The 17,556-nt window shown below is 42.7% G+C and overlaps 1 protein-coding gene across 3 annotated transcripts in view; it reads left to right on the top strand.

Moving 5' to 3' along the window:
- SEMA6A (semaphorin 6A) overlaps positions 1-17,556 on the top strand; it is a 115,620-nt gene that overhangs the window by 74,132 nt on the left and 23,932 nt on the right. The window contains exons 11-19 of one of the 3 annotated variants that reach the window (XM_075136350.1): positions 442-573; positions 3,368-3,523; positions 4,941-5,117; positions 5,831-5,971; positions 6,067-6,147; positions 8,017-8,075; positions 9,902-9,922; positions 10,055-10,105; positions 17,112-17,276. In XM_075136350.1, the coding sequence (XP_074992451.1) occupies positions 442-573; positions 3,368-3,523; positions 4,941-5,117; positions 5,831-5,971; positions 6,067-6,147; positions 8,017-8,075; positions 9,902-9,922; positions 10,055-10,105; positions 17,112-17,276 (983 nt within the window). The remainder of the gene's footprint in view (positions 1-441; positions 574-3,367; positions 3,524-4,940; positions 5,118-5,830; positions 5,972-6,066; positions 6,148-8,016; positions 8,076-9,901; positions 9,923-10,054; positions 10,106-17,111; positions 17,277-17,556) is intronic. The other 2 variants (XM_075136351.1, XM_075136352.1) reach the window with 2 other exon arrangements.

Below are 17,556 nucleotides of genomic sequence, written 5' to 3'. Positions count from 1 at the left end.
AGTTTGGTCAGCACCAACTTCTGAACTGTCTGCAGTGTATTTCTGAGGCATGGCGGGGACTGTGAGAATTAATACCAAGAGATGTTGTGACTTACAAGAACTTAAATTCCCAAATAATGGGCTCTGAATGAGACTGGCTGTTACTCCTCATGCATCGCCAGTGATACGCAGTTTCCCAAATTCTTTCCCTTCTTCGAGATTATTGCAATTACTTCTTTCTATAGAGGCTTTGAAACAAATTGTGCTGGTTGAAGCTGTCTGCTGATTGGTATATTTCAGGCTTTTCCATGGGACTGGCTTTTCCTGTCAATACTCAGAGGTTACAGAGTTCAGGATTGAGTAGCCTGTGACAGGAAGACTTCTATACAGCATGTTTTTCACTCAAGATTTTATGCATAACTGCAGAATGAGTAACAATTTCTGGGAAATGTCACTTTGCAGCATCCCTGGCTCTGCAGTCTGTGCCTATGACATGCTTGACATTGCCAATGTATTTACTGGGAGATTCAAAGAACAAAAGTCTCCAGATTCCACATGGACACCAGTTCCTGACGAACGAGTGCCCAAGCCCAGGTACGTTTCATGTATAGTGATATTGTTCTGTTCCTGCACACAGCACAGAGGTTTTTGACAATTTGAACAGCCTTGTAAGGTGTACATACAATTGAAGATACATGTTGTAACAGTAAAATAGAGGTTGAGTTGCATTTGGATCTAAGGTATGCAAGTGAGAACTTTTCCACTTAAACAAGATTCGTGTAGCATAAATCAGGCCAGCGTCAGATCTACTTGGTCAGAATAATCCATCACTCAAGAGTGGTGTGAGTTACACACCTGTTGCAAATTGGTTTGGTAATGGATATATCTCATTACAAAGCCTGCACCAGTTCTGCCGTTTGCTGTTCTGCCGTTAACATGCAATTTATGTGCCACAGAGGATGCATCATGGGGAGAAAAAAACAACATTCCATCAAAATGGAGATTCAATTTACCTCATTCCTCCTATGAGTTGTTTTCCCTGCTTCCACTTCCCTCGTCTTTGCATGTGGCTCCTCTATTACACTCTCTTCTTATTTCCTACAAGCACCGGTTTCATACAAGTTGCTGTTGACAGCCACTTGTTAACTCATTTACACCAGTGGCATTTTGCTCTGAGAATATGATACGGATGTAGATAAAGCAAATTCATTTATCTCAGTCAAGCTCTACCACTTTAAAGTATGTTTACATCACCTGTGATACCTTGCATAACTTCAAAAGAAAAACACACCTGAAGCTCTGTTGTGGCAACTGAGCTTCTACCTAAATCCAAAGTTGGCCCATCATATTTTAGAGTTGCTGAGTATAGTATTGCTGTTCTATCTTTATTCTGAGATTGGCACTCAAGAGAAGAGCCTGGAGGTGACTGGAAAATCTGGTAAATTCTGTGTCTTTTTTCAGTCTGAGCCGTAGTAAGGAACCTGCTAACACTGTTGCTGGATTTTCTTCTTCTTTTTGCAGTGGTTCAACAACTTGTTGACATGATGGGCTGCCGTGGTAGTGCAGGGCTGCACGAGGGCTCCGAGGTCGTTTGTTTGGAACTTACTCAGATAAAGAGGAAGGGACTGGCAGGGAAGGGGGAAGGGAGAAGGAGAAATTGTCTCTTTCGGTAGGAAGGAAGAAAAGAAGATTGCTTTGTGACTTTGTGGAATGAGCCAATAGCAGGCTAACAGTTATGATGAAGATAATACTGCTCCTTCTAAGCCAGTAGGAGATAACATGAACTGAATTGGTGAACACTGTTTCTTGTAACATTTGGCCGTCAATCTGATTAATAGAAATAATCATTACTTCAAACTCATGTTGAAATGTATGAGACGCCCAAGACACCTTTGAAATAAGGTCATTCTTATTTGGATATCTGAGAACGGTGCAGAAACATTAGTGCTCCCATTGATCCTGACATTCCTCAGAAACATACTGGAGCCTTTCAGGGGCCTCGCTTCCCTTTTTGGCTGAGGTGCACAGCAGGGTTTACTCGGTTTTATGTTTACTCAATTAAACCAGTTTTGAGATTAAAACAGGATTAATCCAATCATGTGATTAGGATTTAGGAGGAAATAGGCCTCCAGATTAGATATACAGAAACCCTAGGCACCAGGGTGCCAGAAGGCTGCTCTCTAGAGTTCTCTGGGAATGTCACCATGTGAATCAGTGCCCTTGCAAGGACCTAGGAGAGCCTTGGTTTCTCCTTCTCTCCCTCTATTGCTAATTCTATATGCAGTTACAAGACAACCAAAAGATTTTGGATACCAAGAGGCAGAGCACAGAGTCTCTGCATGTAGCGTTCATTGGGCAGCTGTGTGGGACCAGACTCATTGACACAGCTAGTCCCCTCCAGTCCTGTGCTACCTTCCTACATAACATTTAGTTACCTGAGATTTGAATATTTATCTAAATCTGAGCAACAGATACGGTAGGACCAGCTCTATATTTTGTTCAAGTTGACATTACTCCATTGATGTCAGTGGCTCTACCCACGTCAGAGCAGATGAATATTGGACACTGCAGCCTGTTTATGGGTGGGTGGGTCCATCTTTCACCTTCCCATCTCACCATGGCTCAAAGGCTTGAAGAATCATAATTCTCTAGGAAATGGGATCAAATGGACCTTTTGTTGGAGAAAATCACCCACAAAATATTAGTAATGAGCAAAGCATTTTGCTGCTTCCTGTGTAGAGATGACCTGTCCAGACAGGAAGGTTAAGTTACCTCTGAGGAGCAGGGTAGATTTTAGGAATAGGGTGAGCAGATTTGCATTTATGTTATCGAAGAATGATTAGATAATATTTCAGTGAAAGTCTTCAATGTGCTACTATACTTAAATCATCTCATTCAAATTGAAAGAAGGATAAAACCAATGTTTACATGGATGCTTGCTGGGTTGTCTTCTCCAATAGTCCAAAGAGGACTGAAAGCAGCATTCTTTCACACATGCTAAAAAAATCAACTTCCTTCTGTATGTTAGGGACTGCTTTTATTCCAGGAAAGAGCAGTCAGCTAGGCAAGTTACAGATCAGAAAGCACCTGTGCCCAGTGGGCAGCATCAAGCCAAATGCACACATGCAGTTATTGGGGTCCATGTGAGTGAATGAACTACAAACTCTGTGTGTCACACTCCTGCTGAAGAAATGTCTTTGTGCTTTTAGGTGACATGTTAAGTCCTTTTGAGTGAAGGATAGAGAAGGATAGAAGTCCACCAGACTTCTCAATCCTCCATTTAAACCCTTGTAATGCACATCAGATTTCACTGAGGGCCTCATTACAAAAGGAGATTTGCACTAGGCATCAAATAAGGGTTCTGGCTTTACCCTCTTGTTTTATTTAGGCCCGGTTGTTGTGCTGGCTCTACATCATTAGAAAAATATGTAACCTCGAACGAGTTCCCAGATGATACTCTGAACTTCATCAAAACACATCCACTGATGGACGAGGCTGTACCTTCCATTGTCAATCGACCCTGGTTCCTGAGAACGATGGTCAGGTATGTATCTCCAAGTGAACTCTTGTCCTCATCGTAGCTATCAAGTTGTGCTAATAGTCTTGCTCAGAATACTCTCAAACTCTGTAAACATCCTCGGTGTGCTGGGCATGAATCCAGCTAAGAACGATGGCAGCGCTGAACAAACGCTGCAGAACTCCCTGAGCAGCTTTCAAGATAGGAAAAATCCTTAGTCCTTTCCAACCATGCTGTGCTGAAACGGGATCTTGGAGGAAATGCTGTGCGGGGAAGGTTGACCTGCCTGTTGGCTTATGGGTCAGTGTTTGAGACAGCTCTGTAGAAAACTTTGGGCAAGGATTAGCAGACAGCCTAGGGATATGTACACAGGATATAAACATGCCTGGCAGGATATGTTCACAGGATATGAAGATGTCTGTCGGGATATGTACTGGTATGTTTTAATGTTTACAGAAGTGTACAGGCAGAAGTAATCACATAATCTGTATCCTTTCTATGGCAACAAGAGAAAAATAATAATGAAGAGATTTGAACAAAGACTCATAAATCAGCAAGCCTCAAATACACCATCCCCTTTCTATGAAAATACATTCCCACTCTCTGCGGTGGTCACTATACTACTTATCTACCCTCCAGTTGTGAACAGAATAATGTGACTAACTTTTGCCATATTTTCCTCTCTTCCTCCGTACAATGGTAGAGTTTTTGCCAGGCAGTGTTTAGCTCTGCAAGGGTCTGACTTAGTTTTAGCAATGTATCTTCTGTCAGGTTTTTATGTCAGGTTCTGTACCTCCAACCAAAGACGAGCGCAGCAAGCTCTGCAGAGCACTTTCCTTTGTTCACCAGTTCCAGATAACTGGTACTAAATCACCAGTGCTCGTTTTCAATAAATTGTGTCATCCCAAGATTCAATATCATCTCAGCACTGATCTCGCTTAGTGGTGGTTGTGTGATTATTTTTAGTGAAGTAGAATGGTGTTTAGCATCTCACTATGGCACTTACACAGCTTTTCCTGCCAAAAAAGTTGAGTGTAGGTCAGTTGTCATTACTGCTGCTTTTAATGTGACAGAGCTTGAAATTAATCAAAAATTTCACTATGCTGATTTTCTTTCCCTGCCTGAAGAAGTCACCATGCTTTTGATTGGAGGGATAGTTCCTAAATGGCCTCAGACTCTTAGCACCCCTTCAGCTTTCTGCAAACACTTCTGCTAGCTATTGGACATGCGGATGTGCAGACAAACACACGAAAATTCCCCACCATTTGGGGAGCCAAACTGGTACAGTCTATGTTGACTTATAGGGTTATTCAGCTAGGAAAAGTGCTTAAATACGTTATATGGTTGCTGGAAGGCTACCACACAGTTATCTGAAGTGGAAAAAGTGATAAAATAAATGGCAATCTGATCCCAAGTGATGCAAAATACTGTATTGTTATTCTAGATACCGCCTGACCAAAATTGCTGTGGATTCTGCTGCTGGGCCCTATCAGAACTACACCGTGGTTTTCTTGGGATCAGAGAAGGGAATAATCCTGAAGTTCTTGGCACGGACGGGAAACAGTGGTTTCCTAAACGATAGCCTTTTCCTGGAGGAGATGAACGTTTACAATCCTGAAAAGTGTGTATCTGATTCTTTGTACTTATGTATGGGCGGCTTTGATCTTCCGATTTCCCAGAGAGTAGGTTGTCCCATGAAAAGGGAAGTGGTTAGAGAAGCCAAGTTTTTTGAGTAATTTTAAATTGTTTGGGGAGGGGATGTCTGCTTATCAGTCTCTACATTGCAGTAAGATTTTTTTTATTCAGTATGTGTAGAAAATAGCACATGCTATGCAGCAGTTGATGGATAATTAAAACAGAAATTCTGCAAATTAATTTTCTAATCCTGTAAAAAACCTGATTCCTCTCCAAATAACTCAACAACCAGCAAGTCACTCTCCAAGGGAAATTTCCCACATTTCAGTCTTCCTCAAATATGCCTCAGGGGCCTTTGAAGTGGGCCATAATCATACAGAAATTTCAGCTATTTCGAGTGCTGGGGAAGAATAAACACAAAAAGTGAAGGGCTCTCAGAAAGCTTGTCTGGTGTACCGTCTCTCTCCACTTCTTATTCCCCTGTCCTCTGCATTTTTAATACTTGCTTATATGTCTATCAGTGTTTTTATTGGCTATTGTGCATTCTTTTTCCTTGACTTGTTCAATTCTACCTTTCTGAGGGTTTTTTTGTGGGAGTTTTTTGGGTTTTTTTTTTTTCAGCTTGAGGAATGATTAAGTTTTCATCCTGTTTCCCAGCAGAACTCATTTATAACCTTATCTCACATTTTTTCGAATCAGGTGCAGCTACGACGGTGTGGAGGACAAGCGGATAGTGGGCATGCAGCTTGACAAGCCCAGCAGCGCCCTGTACGTCGCCTTCTCCACCTGTGTCATCAAGGTTCCTCTGGGACGTTGCGAGCGTCACGGCAAATGCAAAAAGTACATGTTTTCTGGAGGCTGTCAGAAGCCCGTGCGCCAGGCATAGGGAAGGCAGGAGCACTCATGAATGCCACCTTGTGCTCTTCTTTCTCCAGGGCCTGCATAGCGTCCAGAGACCCCTACTGTGGATGGGTGAAGGAGAGCGGGGCATGCACGCAGCTGGTCCTTGGCTCCAAGTGAGTAAGGGCTCTGGCTGGACGAGTCGCGAAGCTCTGGCGGTGGCGCCAGGCGGTCTTAGGCAGAGCTATTTGAAACATGGGGCTCTTAGGGAAGGAAAAATGTGGGAAGTGTTTGTTTCTACCTTATTTGCATTCACCTCTGAAATGTCTTACAAATTTTTTTGATGTGAACCCTCAGCTGATTGGTAATTGCTGAAAGAGGAGAAAGAAGAAAACGAAAGAGCTGTACTAAGGTCCGCGTGTTGTTGAAAGGAGGGAACTGGATGGTTATGTCTGGACCAGCCCACACTGGAGCCATCACAGCTGATTAAAGAGGCAATAGAATCCAAATTAAATTACTGAAGCAATTTGTCCACTGAAAACAAAACCAGTCCTCCTAATTTACTGTGCATTAGTAAGAGGAATCACAGAGCACAGTAAGAGCTTAAAAGAGATTCAGAGAAGTGCTGGATCTCCCCTTCCTTAACAGTAGAATTTAATTATTTTATAATAATGAGGGTCTGTGAAGGTTTGTTTAAATGTGGTTACTAAAACCTCCTTGCAAGGAGCAGTCCCACTTCTGACCTCTCATTTCTTGGCCACATCTGACACACCTCACGCTTGCCCACTCTGAGGTACAGCTATGCTTCCTCAAGGTAGTACTGTAAGTGTAGCACAAACATCACACAACCTCGATAGCCCCACAGCCGGCCCCGCTGAGCCCCACTGCCCCACTGAGGGTAGACTATTCCTGACTGGACATTTGGTAGAATAACGTTAAAATGCACCTGCATCCGTATCAGGTTTTCTCAGCATTCCCAAGGTGCTTAAGTCTTTTTGCACTTCCATGGCAAGCCATAGGGGACTTCTGGACCTTACTCTTAAAAGCAGTTCCTGTGTTTATCAATAGATCCATCGAGACAGAGGCAGCACAGCTTGCAGTAGTGCAGACCAGAGGCGAGCAAGGCAGGTCTCTCTGTGTTCAGTGCATAGCCCTTAGGGAGGGGATCCAGACCAGCTGTGAAGATGTCTGGTGAACTTCTAAACTAGCCAACAGGAGGCAGAGGTGTTAGGTGCTCCCCTGGAGTAGGTGACAGTTGAGCAGGAGTTTTAAGAACATGGAGGTGGCAGTGAGGTGCCTGCAAGGGTAGTTATGCCTCAAGGGCAGGATCCTAACTAATGTAGACAAGGGCTTGTGTTGGTGGTTTTCCAAGGCTCTTGTCATTCACCTTTGACTGTACAGGAACTTGGAAGAACAGCTTCCCTAGTTATCCAAAATCACAGGCAAAATCACAGGCGTAAACTGGGCATGTCAGCTAGAGAAGCCTGTGAGTGTTTTTCAATAGAGCCCCTTGAGTTCAGTGGAATGCCTTCTGTGGACTGGACCTTACGCCTGCAGCCTTACAACACTACAGCCTCGTCCAGTGCAGTACATAAATGACTGCTGAAATGCAGGTTGTCTTCCCCCAACACAATACCTACCCAATGGGTTAGCTTCCTTCTCACCTTAAAGTATTGGTGCACCTTGTCTACTATATGGACAAGTTAAGGTAGGATCATAATTTCTCCTGATAATGTCATATACTATAGAGTTAACAAAGTTTAAAAAATACGAATCTATTTGCCTCCCTTGACAATGAAGCATGCAGTGAATTTTTAAAAAGTAATAATAAAAAGACAAAGCATCATTGGAAGCCAAGGAATCATTAAGCAACAACAAATAACTCGAACATCTATGTTGCAATTTTGCAGCCTTTGTGTGGAAGTTCCAAAGGAATGGTCAGTTTCATGGCGGGGCTTTATTTCAGCTGCACATGTGATAATTTCTTTCTGGTAGTGCCTGTGACTGTTGTTATTCATACTGTTTTGTTTCTTTCTATTATTTAGACTGGCATTTGAACAGGACATAGAACATGGCAATACAGATGGCCTGGGTGACTGCCAAAGTAAGCAAAGCTTTTAGCCCCTATTTACCATGTGTCACAGCATCCTTCTGAATGCCTCAAATCACCATTACCTGTCGGGCGTTCTTTTGTAGTAATGTAAGCCACAACAGGGACAGCAACTGTGGCTAGCGATGCAGGTTCAGAAGAGGAACGGTTGTTTAAATGTATTTAAAGAATATAGCCCAGTTGGTGTGATTTATACGAACACCAGACTGCAAAGCAGTTACGTAGTGAGAAAATCTCAGTTCCAGAGGATATTGGTTGTAGCAATGACATAATGAATTGGGTGTTCATTGTCTTTATTAGCCATGGTGGTTGGGTTGTTTATGTAGATGTACAGAAGTGGCTTGGTTTCTTGGTATAGACTGTGACTTGGACTACATTCCCACGCAGGACAGGGAGACAGTGAAATACATCTTCAGCTTTGGATCCAGATCAAGAAGTGGGAACTACTTAGTTTGTGAATCTTAGTGGATTTTACACACAGGCTGGACAACACAGTGGTATTAAGGGTCAGGCGCTACTGACCCTGCCTAAGAAATTTTAATGGTAAACCTTAGGTACTGACAGCATGAGCTGGAGCTTAAATACAGTCTTTATAAACATTTATATTTTGCACTGAGGTGCTTAAAAGTGCACAGCTTGCACTGCATGCAAAGAAACCTTGCATGCTGATTTCTGAGCCTTCAGGAATACCAACATCTGTGTTCAGGACAGCTCTCATTCCAAATGGTCTTGCCAAGGTTGGTTTAATTCTGAGCCCCAAATATTATTTATAAACCTTACGAAATCAAGAATCACATTCTTTTCGGTGCAATTTGCACTGATGCCTGTAGATGCAATAAAACTGCTGAAGCTGAAGAAGTAATGTACAGTGAGAGAGTCATTACTTCTGGAATACAGAATAAAATAACGGAGGGCTAGAGTGTGGCCGTGGGATACAGTGCAGGCCAGCTGCTCTGGAGAAAGCCAGAGCCTTCTCATGCCCTGTGCATCCTTGTTCCAGAGCCATTTATTACTGTGATCACTGTGCTTGAGGGAGTACAAGGATTTCAGCCTCTGCATGCCGTCTATCTCAGCTACACCTCCCTCTGCCTCTGCCCTAAGATAGGGTTACGTAGACTGTCTCTAAGCTTTTTGAAGGAGGTGTACACATAATCCCTCCTGTGCTCCCCATAAAATGGGTTAGCACCAAAATCAGGTCAGTTCCCAGCTGGTGCAACTTTGCCCTTTTCAGCCAGTTCTGCTCTCCTTGAGCAAATAGGTTAGACAGGAGTGGAGTGTACCTGATGTCAGTTAAATATAAAAGGAGGGTAGGAATTTATTCAGGAACAGCACATTGTGCTCTTGGAGAGAGAGCCGCTCCTGTGCAGAGAGCAACAAAGCCCATACCCTGCTTAAATCCCTCTTTAGCCTTGAATGATGCCTTGAACCTTGACACTGCACAGGGGTAGATTTCATTCCCTGCTAACCCAGCTGATCTTATTACTTCATGTGGTGTTGGGTCATGTGAGTTTTGTCCTCACTGACTCACATTGCTGGCTGCATCATTTGTGGTGCCTTGCGTTAGATTAGGACTTGATCTTGCAAAGAAAGTCATGGCAGGGAGGACACTGGCCTTCCCACTTGGTATCCCTTGCACAGGGCTGGTCATGAACACTTTCAAAGCCAGACATTGTTTTCGGGTATGTCTGAATATTAGTTTTGCCTAGTCCTTAGGGTACTAATCACATACATAGAAATATCAGCTGAAGCATAGAAGCAAACTATTAAAAAGAAAAAAAGAAGGAGAAATAATGATTTTTCCCCTGTTATTTGTCTTTCAGATTCCTTCGTAGCCCTGAATGGTAAGGAAGTTCTTAGTTTCATTATTTACTGACAGCAGATCCATTTTGGAGGAATCACTTTTTACTAAACTTTTAAGTATTTTCATACTTTTGTTTTATTTAATGTTTCTTCCCAATTTATTTTGTTCATAGACATTTCAACTGCTTCACCTGATCATGAAATGTCTTACGACACAGTGTATGGTCAGTTTATGGGTGTTTTTAAAAATTCTCCCCAGATCCTTGTATTAGCTAGTAGTTCCTCAAATAGCCATTACCCTTTTTTACTTGTTTTGTCTTGTTTTTGAGGGCCTGATTCACTAAACATAACTATGATTAAGTCATACCTCTTGATTTTCAATCCCTCTTTTCTAGTCCTCCCTCAAAACTGTCTCCATTGAATTAAAGTCAGATATGGCCTATTTTAATGGCATGCCAGCAGACATGATTAAGAGCGTGCTTCATCTGAACACTCAGACAAAGGAACACTTGGGTATAGTGATGCATCTTATCTCTTCGCCAGGAAAAACAAGATAGCAGCTCACATCCCACTCATGAGTCGTCCAGGCTGGTGTCATGACTGCTACAGCAGCCAGTCAGAGATACGTTAGGGAAAGGAGCAGGACTGTCCCTGGGTTACAGACAGATCTCTCATAATGAAAATTAACCTGTTATCCTTGTCAGTTGAGAGTGGGTTATGCCTCAATTCCTGAAAGTTCCTGTCACTTCTAGGGTGAGTCATTTATGTTGTCCATGCTTGCAGTATCTTAATGCCTGAATGGTTCCTGGTCTGTAAAAAAAAAGGGTTTCGTATAGCAAATTAAACAACCTGAGCTGAAGAGGAGCATTTCTGCAAGCCTAGAGTAGCAGTTTCCCATGAGGCAGCTGTTAATCTGTGCTTACAGTACTTTCCACCACTTTGTTCTGTATATTTGGAAGTGGATTACGCTGGTACTTGGAGTGCAGATAAACGTCTTCGTGAGGAATAGTTGCAGAATAAATAATCACTTTAAATTCAAACCTAGACTTACATTGCAATAGTTTCTCTTTATAGACATCCTGAACAAAGACAAGTACTCACAAGCTAAGAGGATATGTGGTATTGTTCCCAGTGAAGTCAATGGCAAACTTCCATGTGGGATGGGAGCTTGCTTGTGTAGTTGCTTTCAGGCTGTACAACACTAACAGTTCATCAGACTTAGGGCAAATTCACCATATGTTTGGCTGAATATAGCAAGAGGTAGGTTAGTGTGCAGTTGCAATGAACATATAATTGATTCCTTCATCTCATGCCTGCAAAATATGTAGGTACAAAGCAGAACCAATGACAACTCAGTACAGCAGAATAGAAATAACTGGAGGAACAGTAATACTGTTCAACATTTGTAAAAATAAAATCAAATTCCCCATGTTGTTTATTACCTGGAAATGGAAAATGTGCAGGTGAAACTTGTTTGAAAGTATCATAATGAAAACCAGTGAAGGGAATATACAAAATCAAAGACAGATTGAGACTTCGTAATGTATATAAGACTCATGGTTTCATCTGCATATACAGCTTATACTTTTTTTCATTAGAAAATTGCTATATTTCCAATGCACAGAGTAGTAATTAAAGAACAGTAATAATAAAAACCGTACTGCTGAATGTAAAGAAAAAGAAAATGGCCTTGGGTATAGTGCTGATGTGCCAGAAATGTCCTAGGTTTCCTGCTTCTAAGTGCATTTGTAGGCTGCACAGTTATAGCTGTGACGCTGTGGTTCTGGATCCCATCAGCTACCATATTAGTAGGGACTTCAGCAAAAGCTAAAATTTTAATCTGACAAAGAAAGCATAAAAATGGTTCAAGTGAGCAGCAGAGTGAAAAAAGCTGTTCCAGGGAGTACAGGTTACAAAAGGGGTCCATTCTACTGTCCCGGCATGTCAAGCCCAAAGACAGACTGCATGAATTAACCCAGCTCTTCAAATACGACCCTACTGCCAGATGCAATGGAGAAATGCTGAGCCAACATTAACATTGGTTCCCATTCATACCCTGTCTTTTGCAGATGATATCATTGACCCTCCTCAGGTACGTCCTGACAATGTGGTCTCTAGGCAAGCCAGCTCTTCCTTTCATGGGTTTAGTTGAAATACCTATTCTGATATACCCAGTGTTTCTTTTCACCTACCATGGCAAAATACGAAAGGAAATGTGCTAGTCACCTCTATTGATCTTCCACATGGAGAGTGTAAAAAAATCTAGCATGAGGTAGTAAGCCATTCTCAGTAAATATGATCATGTTTGCTAACTGTAGTGACTGCTCTGAGTCATTTTTTTTCTTGAGAAAACTAAAATTTTATAAATGGTGCATTTTAATGTTATTAAGTACAGTTAAATGCATAAGTAAATGGTATTTCATAGCAGATTAAATCTCAGAACACTGGGATATACCAGAATGCCAACCAAGTGAATGCTCAGGGTGCTTTTGGATCCAGTGGGCTAAATATATCCAAAGGCATCTGAAACTCCAGTTGCAAAAGAATCTTAAGGCCTGATTCCCTTGATTTACTCCACTATAAATCAGCTCACTTCAACAGACTTAGTGCCAATCTGTAGCAGTGTGAATGAAAGGAGAACCAAGCCCTTAATCTTCCTATTCTTGGCATCAGCCTCCTCCTCAATCTGGCAGATGGGCTCCCTTTTCTGGGGCAGTCTCACGTGATCAGTTGTAAACAAGAGCAAAGTCCACACAGGTGACTGTTCAAGTGCATCCCTTTGACACCCAAGGAGAAGATAGCAGGCAGAAGGTCTGACTGCAGAAGGTCAGAGAGACATGAGGCAGGAGCCACATATTTAAACAAGGAGATTAGGCTAGATTCCTCTGCAAAATTGTAAGCTGCTTCAATTACCTTTGGAAACGTCAATTCTTAGTGAACTGGGCCCTTATTTTACCCCCTAGCCATAGTCCTTTCTCCCTCTGTAGTATTGATTTAGCCTTTCCCTCTAATTGTCTAATTAGGTTGCTATAGCTGTTAATAGGATAGTGTGCAGACATCTTAACCTCTGAGATCCTAATGACTTGTGCATATTAGAGCAACTATCAAATACATATTGAATCCCTGTCTTTGTTTTAAACCTGAAAAAAACTCCTTGTATTTTACAAGTGCACTTCAGAATGAGCTGTAGCTACAGAAGTGCAGCCCTTCTACCCATGCCCGTAGACACTGAGTGCTTTTACTCTCTGTTACTTGATTATAGCACTCCAACTGAAAAGTTTTTGCAAATAATGGAAGCACCTAAAACAAATTTTTTAAAAGTGTGTCTATTTTGGTTTTCACATGTTTGCTTTAAACAAAGAAGTTTGAAAAGCACTGTGTCTGCAGTTTTTCAGATGGATTGTTTTAAAACAAAGACGGTATTGTCTTTTTAGATGTTTAGGTGTTAACCGATATTAACATAGAAGTACTGGACACATCTCAGATATGCTAAAACCTCTTTAAATTGCAGTGAAGCCTATTTACACAGTCAGAGTGGTAAAAATGGTGTGATGGAAAAAAAAGGCCCACTATGTGTTGCAAACTATACAGCACATTGTAAAGGTTAATAATGGCTGTGTGTGAGAGGTCCAGGACTGGGTTGCCTGCCACTTCAGTCTTTTCCTTGTTTATGAGAGAGACTTAACTAGCTCATACATTTGTGGTGCTACTCTGCTCAGAGGTGAAATTCACCCAGCGGGACTGGCTGTTCAGGCACTTACAGGACACAGTGGCTGCTCTGCTTACAGGAGAAGCCACTGCCCGGTAATAAGTGTTCGCAGAATACAGCTCTAACACAAGTGGGACAGGCTATTAAGGTCTAATCTGCTCCTGCCCTGCTTCCTTAAAATCAAATGGAAGAAAGTTTATCTCAATTATGTGTGGAAGGTTGTTTCTCAGTGTGTACTAGACTAACACATTAGTAACAGAGCGAATAGACTGATTTCTTGTGTTTGTGTGAAACCCTTCTCTACCTAACAACCATCTGGTACACATTAATATCTTCACAAAGCCTTAGCTTTCCATTACGAAGAAGTTCTCGATGTATTTGCAGCATATGTTTCAGGAAATCTTTTTCTCAGAAAACGTGTCCCTTAGGCATATATTTCCTGTAGATTACTGTATTAAGAAATGTTTTTCTTTAACCATACTTATGGCTTTTCCTTAGAATTCCCCTTTTAAGCACACCTAAAGTGCAAGTGTCTGGACAGAGATATGGGCATATAAATGCATATCAAACACAGGCATAAAATATGATTGCTACTTGGCAAGATTTTCTTCTCTTTTACCTTCTTATCAAGCTATGACTAATTGCTTTCTTATGTTGAGTGCAGCACTATTTGTAGGCTGACCAAATATTGTACGCATTATTGTGGTTGCTGAATGGGGTATTAACTTGGAGACTGGAACCCCATGAATGCTGGCACTGTGGTTTAGTCCTTAGGGAAAAGAAGACTTGGAAATCTCATAATTTCCATTTTTCTGGCCTGTTCTCTGTCCCATTATTTCTCCTATTTCTTTGGGATGAGCACAGAAGTTGACAAACGTGAAATGGGATAGGGGTGAAAGCTTTCACCCTCCAGCGTATTCTTGTTTCAGGAGGGCACGTGTTTTCAGTCGCGGGACCTCTACCTGTCCTTTTGGCAAGTCCTGGTGCAGGACTGCTGTGGAGCAAGCAGCACATTTGGATCGGAGTCCATCATCCATCTAACTGTGTGTTACCAATGCTCCCAGCCATGCTGTGGCTTATGAAAACTTTTTAGAAGTGGATAACATTTGGCTTCTCTTTTCCATTTGAACGACATTAAAAGTTCTGTCTTCAACAAAATACAGCCTCCAATTCACCATGTTAAAGAAAGATGGCTGGGGGAAACCACACTTCCTACCATGAGAGGCAAAAAATAATACAGTGCCCTTGTCTCAGTATAAGCCTTCAGCCTGAGGTCCAGAGTTAAATTGTGTTAATGATTAGCTGTAGTAGCTGAAGGTTGGCTCCGTGGTGAGAATGCTGTGAATCTGACCAATTTTCCCTCCTAAGCGTACCAGTCACAGGAGTTAGTTGTGTCCATGTCCTATGCAAAACGCAGTCCAAAGTGTTGCCACATATAATCCTGTGCAGTAAATCAAAAGGGCTCCTTGAAAAATATATGGAGGAGCACAGACATTTTCTTCCTCTGTAAGAAGATTAATATTCAGCAGGACTTCTTTAAATCGTGGCAGCATCTTAGTAGAAGCTGCAGCTTTTTTGCTGACTTCATCAGTAGTTCAACCCCATGAAGATGGTGAAAGGGCTGGATAAAATGAAACACATGGGTGCATCGAAAAACTTGGGAGCATTGGTGGCCAACATTTAGATTTTTGATTGCTAGAGTGAAATTGGGGACCTAGGTTCATCAGCTCTCTATGCGCTTCTGAGAGCTGGGGCTGGGTGGTGTTAGAAGGCATCTAAAGCAGCCTTTTTGAGATACAGCTTCCGAAAGCTTTATGCTTATCCAGTGACTGTTTAAAATAACGTACAGAAGCACAGTCTCTACCAGCCCAGCTCTGTTCCTTCGCTGTGAGGCTCTAAATTTGGGCTCCTTGTGTTGCTCTATCTCTGCCCCAGTGAGTCTCATCTTATTTTTCTGAGCAGTGAAACAACATCAAGGGAAGGAGCGGGCAGAGGGTCACTGCCAGGGCAGTCTGTAGCCTGGTGATTGGACTCCTCTCCAAGGGAGACTCACATGTAAGGGAGGAAAATTAATTTGTGAGGCTGTTAAAAATGAGGCAGGAGAAAGGAGGGCTGCTGTCAATCTGTCTGGCGGTATCGGAAGAGAAAGCATTATCTGCCATTCTGTCTGTGAATAACCTGATTCTGTTAGTTTGTGTTTGAGCATGTTTCAAAACCCCTCTTTTGATAAGCTCTTTCAGGAAAGTAGGTAAAGGGAAATACAGTTACTCCACGTCAAATTAACCAGGCCCAGAGCTGCTTGAGTCTTGCTGAAAATAACTCATTTAGGTGTATGTGCCGAAAGGGAACTTTCAGAGGCGTGTGCGTTTTTAAGGTCAAAATGTGGTGTGGATGGAGTTTCGGTGGCTCCTCCCCAGCAGCGACAGAACAGCCTGAGCCACTGGGAAGTCCAGGCTGGAGCCATCTTTCAGAGACTATAGACTCCAAGCACGCCAAGCATTTTGGGTGCTGACGTACTTTTCAGGATCTAGCTGAAAAGGACATATGAATCTACAAACACGTCTCTGCCCCAGCCAAACTGCTGTTAAAATTGTGTGGTGTTCCCAGCAGGGCATGTCCTGTGAACGTGCTGTTTGTCTGGGTGTATTTGATCGGTGAGGAGCTTGTCAGTCTTATTCAGGACAGTAGTAACAATGTCTAGAGTAGTTGTAATGGAAAAAGGGCATGCGAGACCTCTGCCCTAAGAGGAGGCTGTGGCAGCAGCTGCTGGAGTCAGGGGTTCTTGGGCAGATCCAGTAGTAAGGCGTTGTTTTCACTGTCACTCTGAGCAGAAATTACGTTTGGTTTCATGCTTATCTCAGAACCGTTTTGGACTATCAGCTCAGACAGGACCAATGGCAAGGGTACAAGTGTGTGCAAGCGGCTGACGGGCCCTACATGTTTGCCATCCGGAGGGCAATGCCGCAGTGCGAGCACACCGGTGCTGGGTAGTCCTTCATTTGCCCGAGGGCTCGGAGCAGAGAGCCACTGACATCAACATTTTGTAGCTCTGCTGCCATTCCCCTTCAGTTTCAGCCATTTTAGAATTGGTTCCATTTTAAATTGGTTTTAAAATTGCTTTCTAACTAAGCCAGTACCAGACAGCATGGGCTGACACTTCAGTGTCAGTCAGGCGTGTGTACTGAATCCAGCCAAAGGATGCTTGACTCGGATGAAGTGTGCTTACCCTCTTCAACACACATTTAACTCTGTTGAGTAAAAGCATGCAACTGCGAGCTCAGCGGCAGCCCGAAGCGCGTGTGCACCTCTTAACACCCTCTGCCTGACTGATCTGGGAGGTTCAAATGCTCTGTTTCCTTGGGGCGATGCGTCGAAGGACTTTTGAAACATTGCTCAGCCTAAGACAAGGTGTTCGCCCTTCACGGAAGAAAAGCAGTGCGTGCATTCCTGAGCGTGGTGAGGTAGCGTGGTAAGTGACTAATGAGACTTGTCTTCCCTACCTGTATTTATAATGTAAACAGGACACTCCAGTTCCCTAGTCCCAAGCACCACCACTTCTGACTCTCGCGCTCGACAGGGTTATGATGCTAGGGGACGCATGCTGGATTGGAAGGATCCGCTTGGTTCATCTGAAAATACAGATCCATATGTGGCAGTTTCATCCCATAATCATCAAGACAAGAAGGGTAAGGCCTTGGAAATGACGTCCTGTGGTGAGGAGGGAGGGGGGGAGGACTAAAGTGTAACTGCTTCCAGCTGGCTCGGAGTAACATGTAATAAAACTCCTGTGCTATAATTAAAAGCTTATCGTAAAGCCTGAAACTAAACAGCCAATCTCAGACTCAGTCCTAGATAATTCACTGCCTGAGGAAACCACACAAAACAAACAGAAGTGTATGCCTTTGCAGTGTGTGTTGTGCATGTGTACGGGAAGAAGGGAAACAGTGGGGATTTAGCTCTCTTTAA

The sequence above is a fragment of the Calonectris borealis genome, chromosome Z (genome assembly GCF_964195595.1).
Source record: "Calonectris borealis chromosome Z, bCalBor7.hap1.2, whole genome shotgun sequence".
In the NCBI taxonomy this organism is placed as follows: domain Eukaryota; kingdom Metazoa; phylum Chordata; class Aves; order Procellariiformes; family Procellariidae; genus Calonectris; species Calonectris borealis.
Note: the sequence above shows the minus strand (reverse complement) of the source record. Positions and strands in the feature narration are given on the sequence as shown.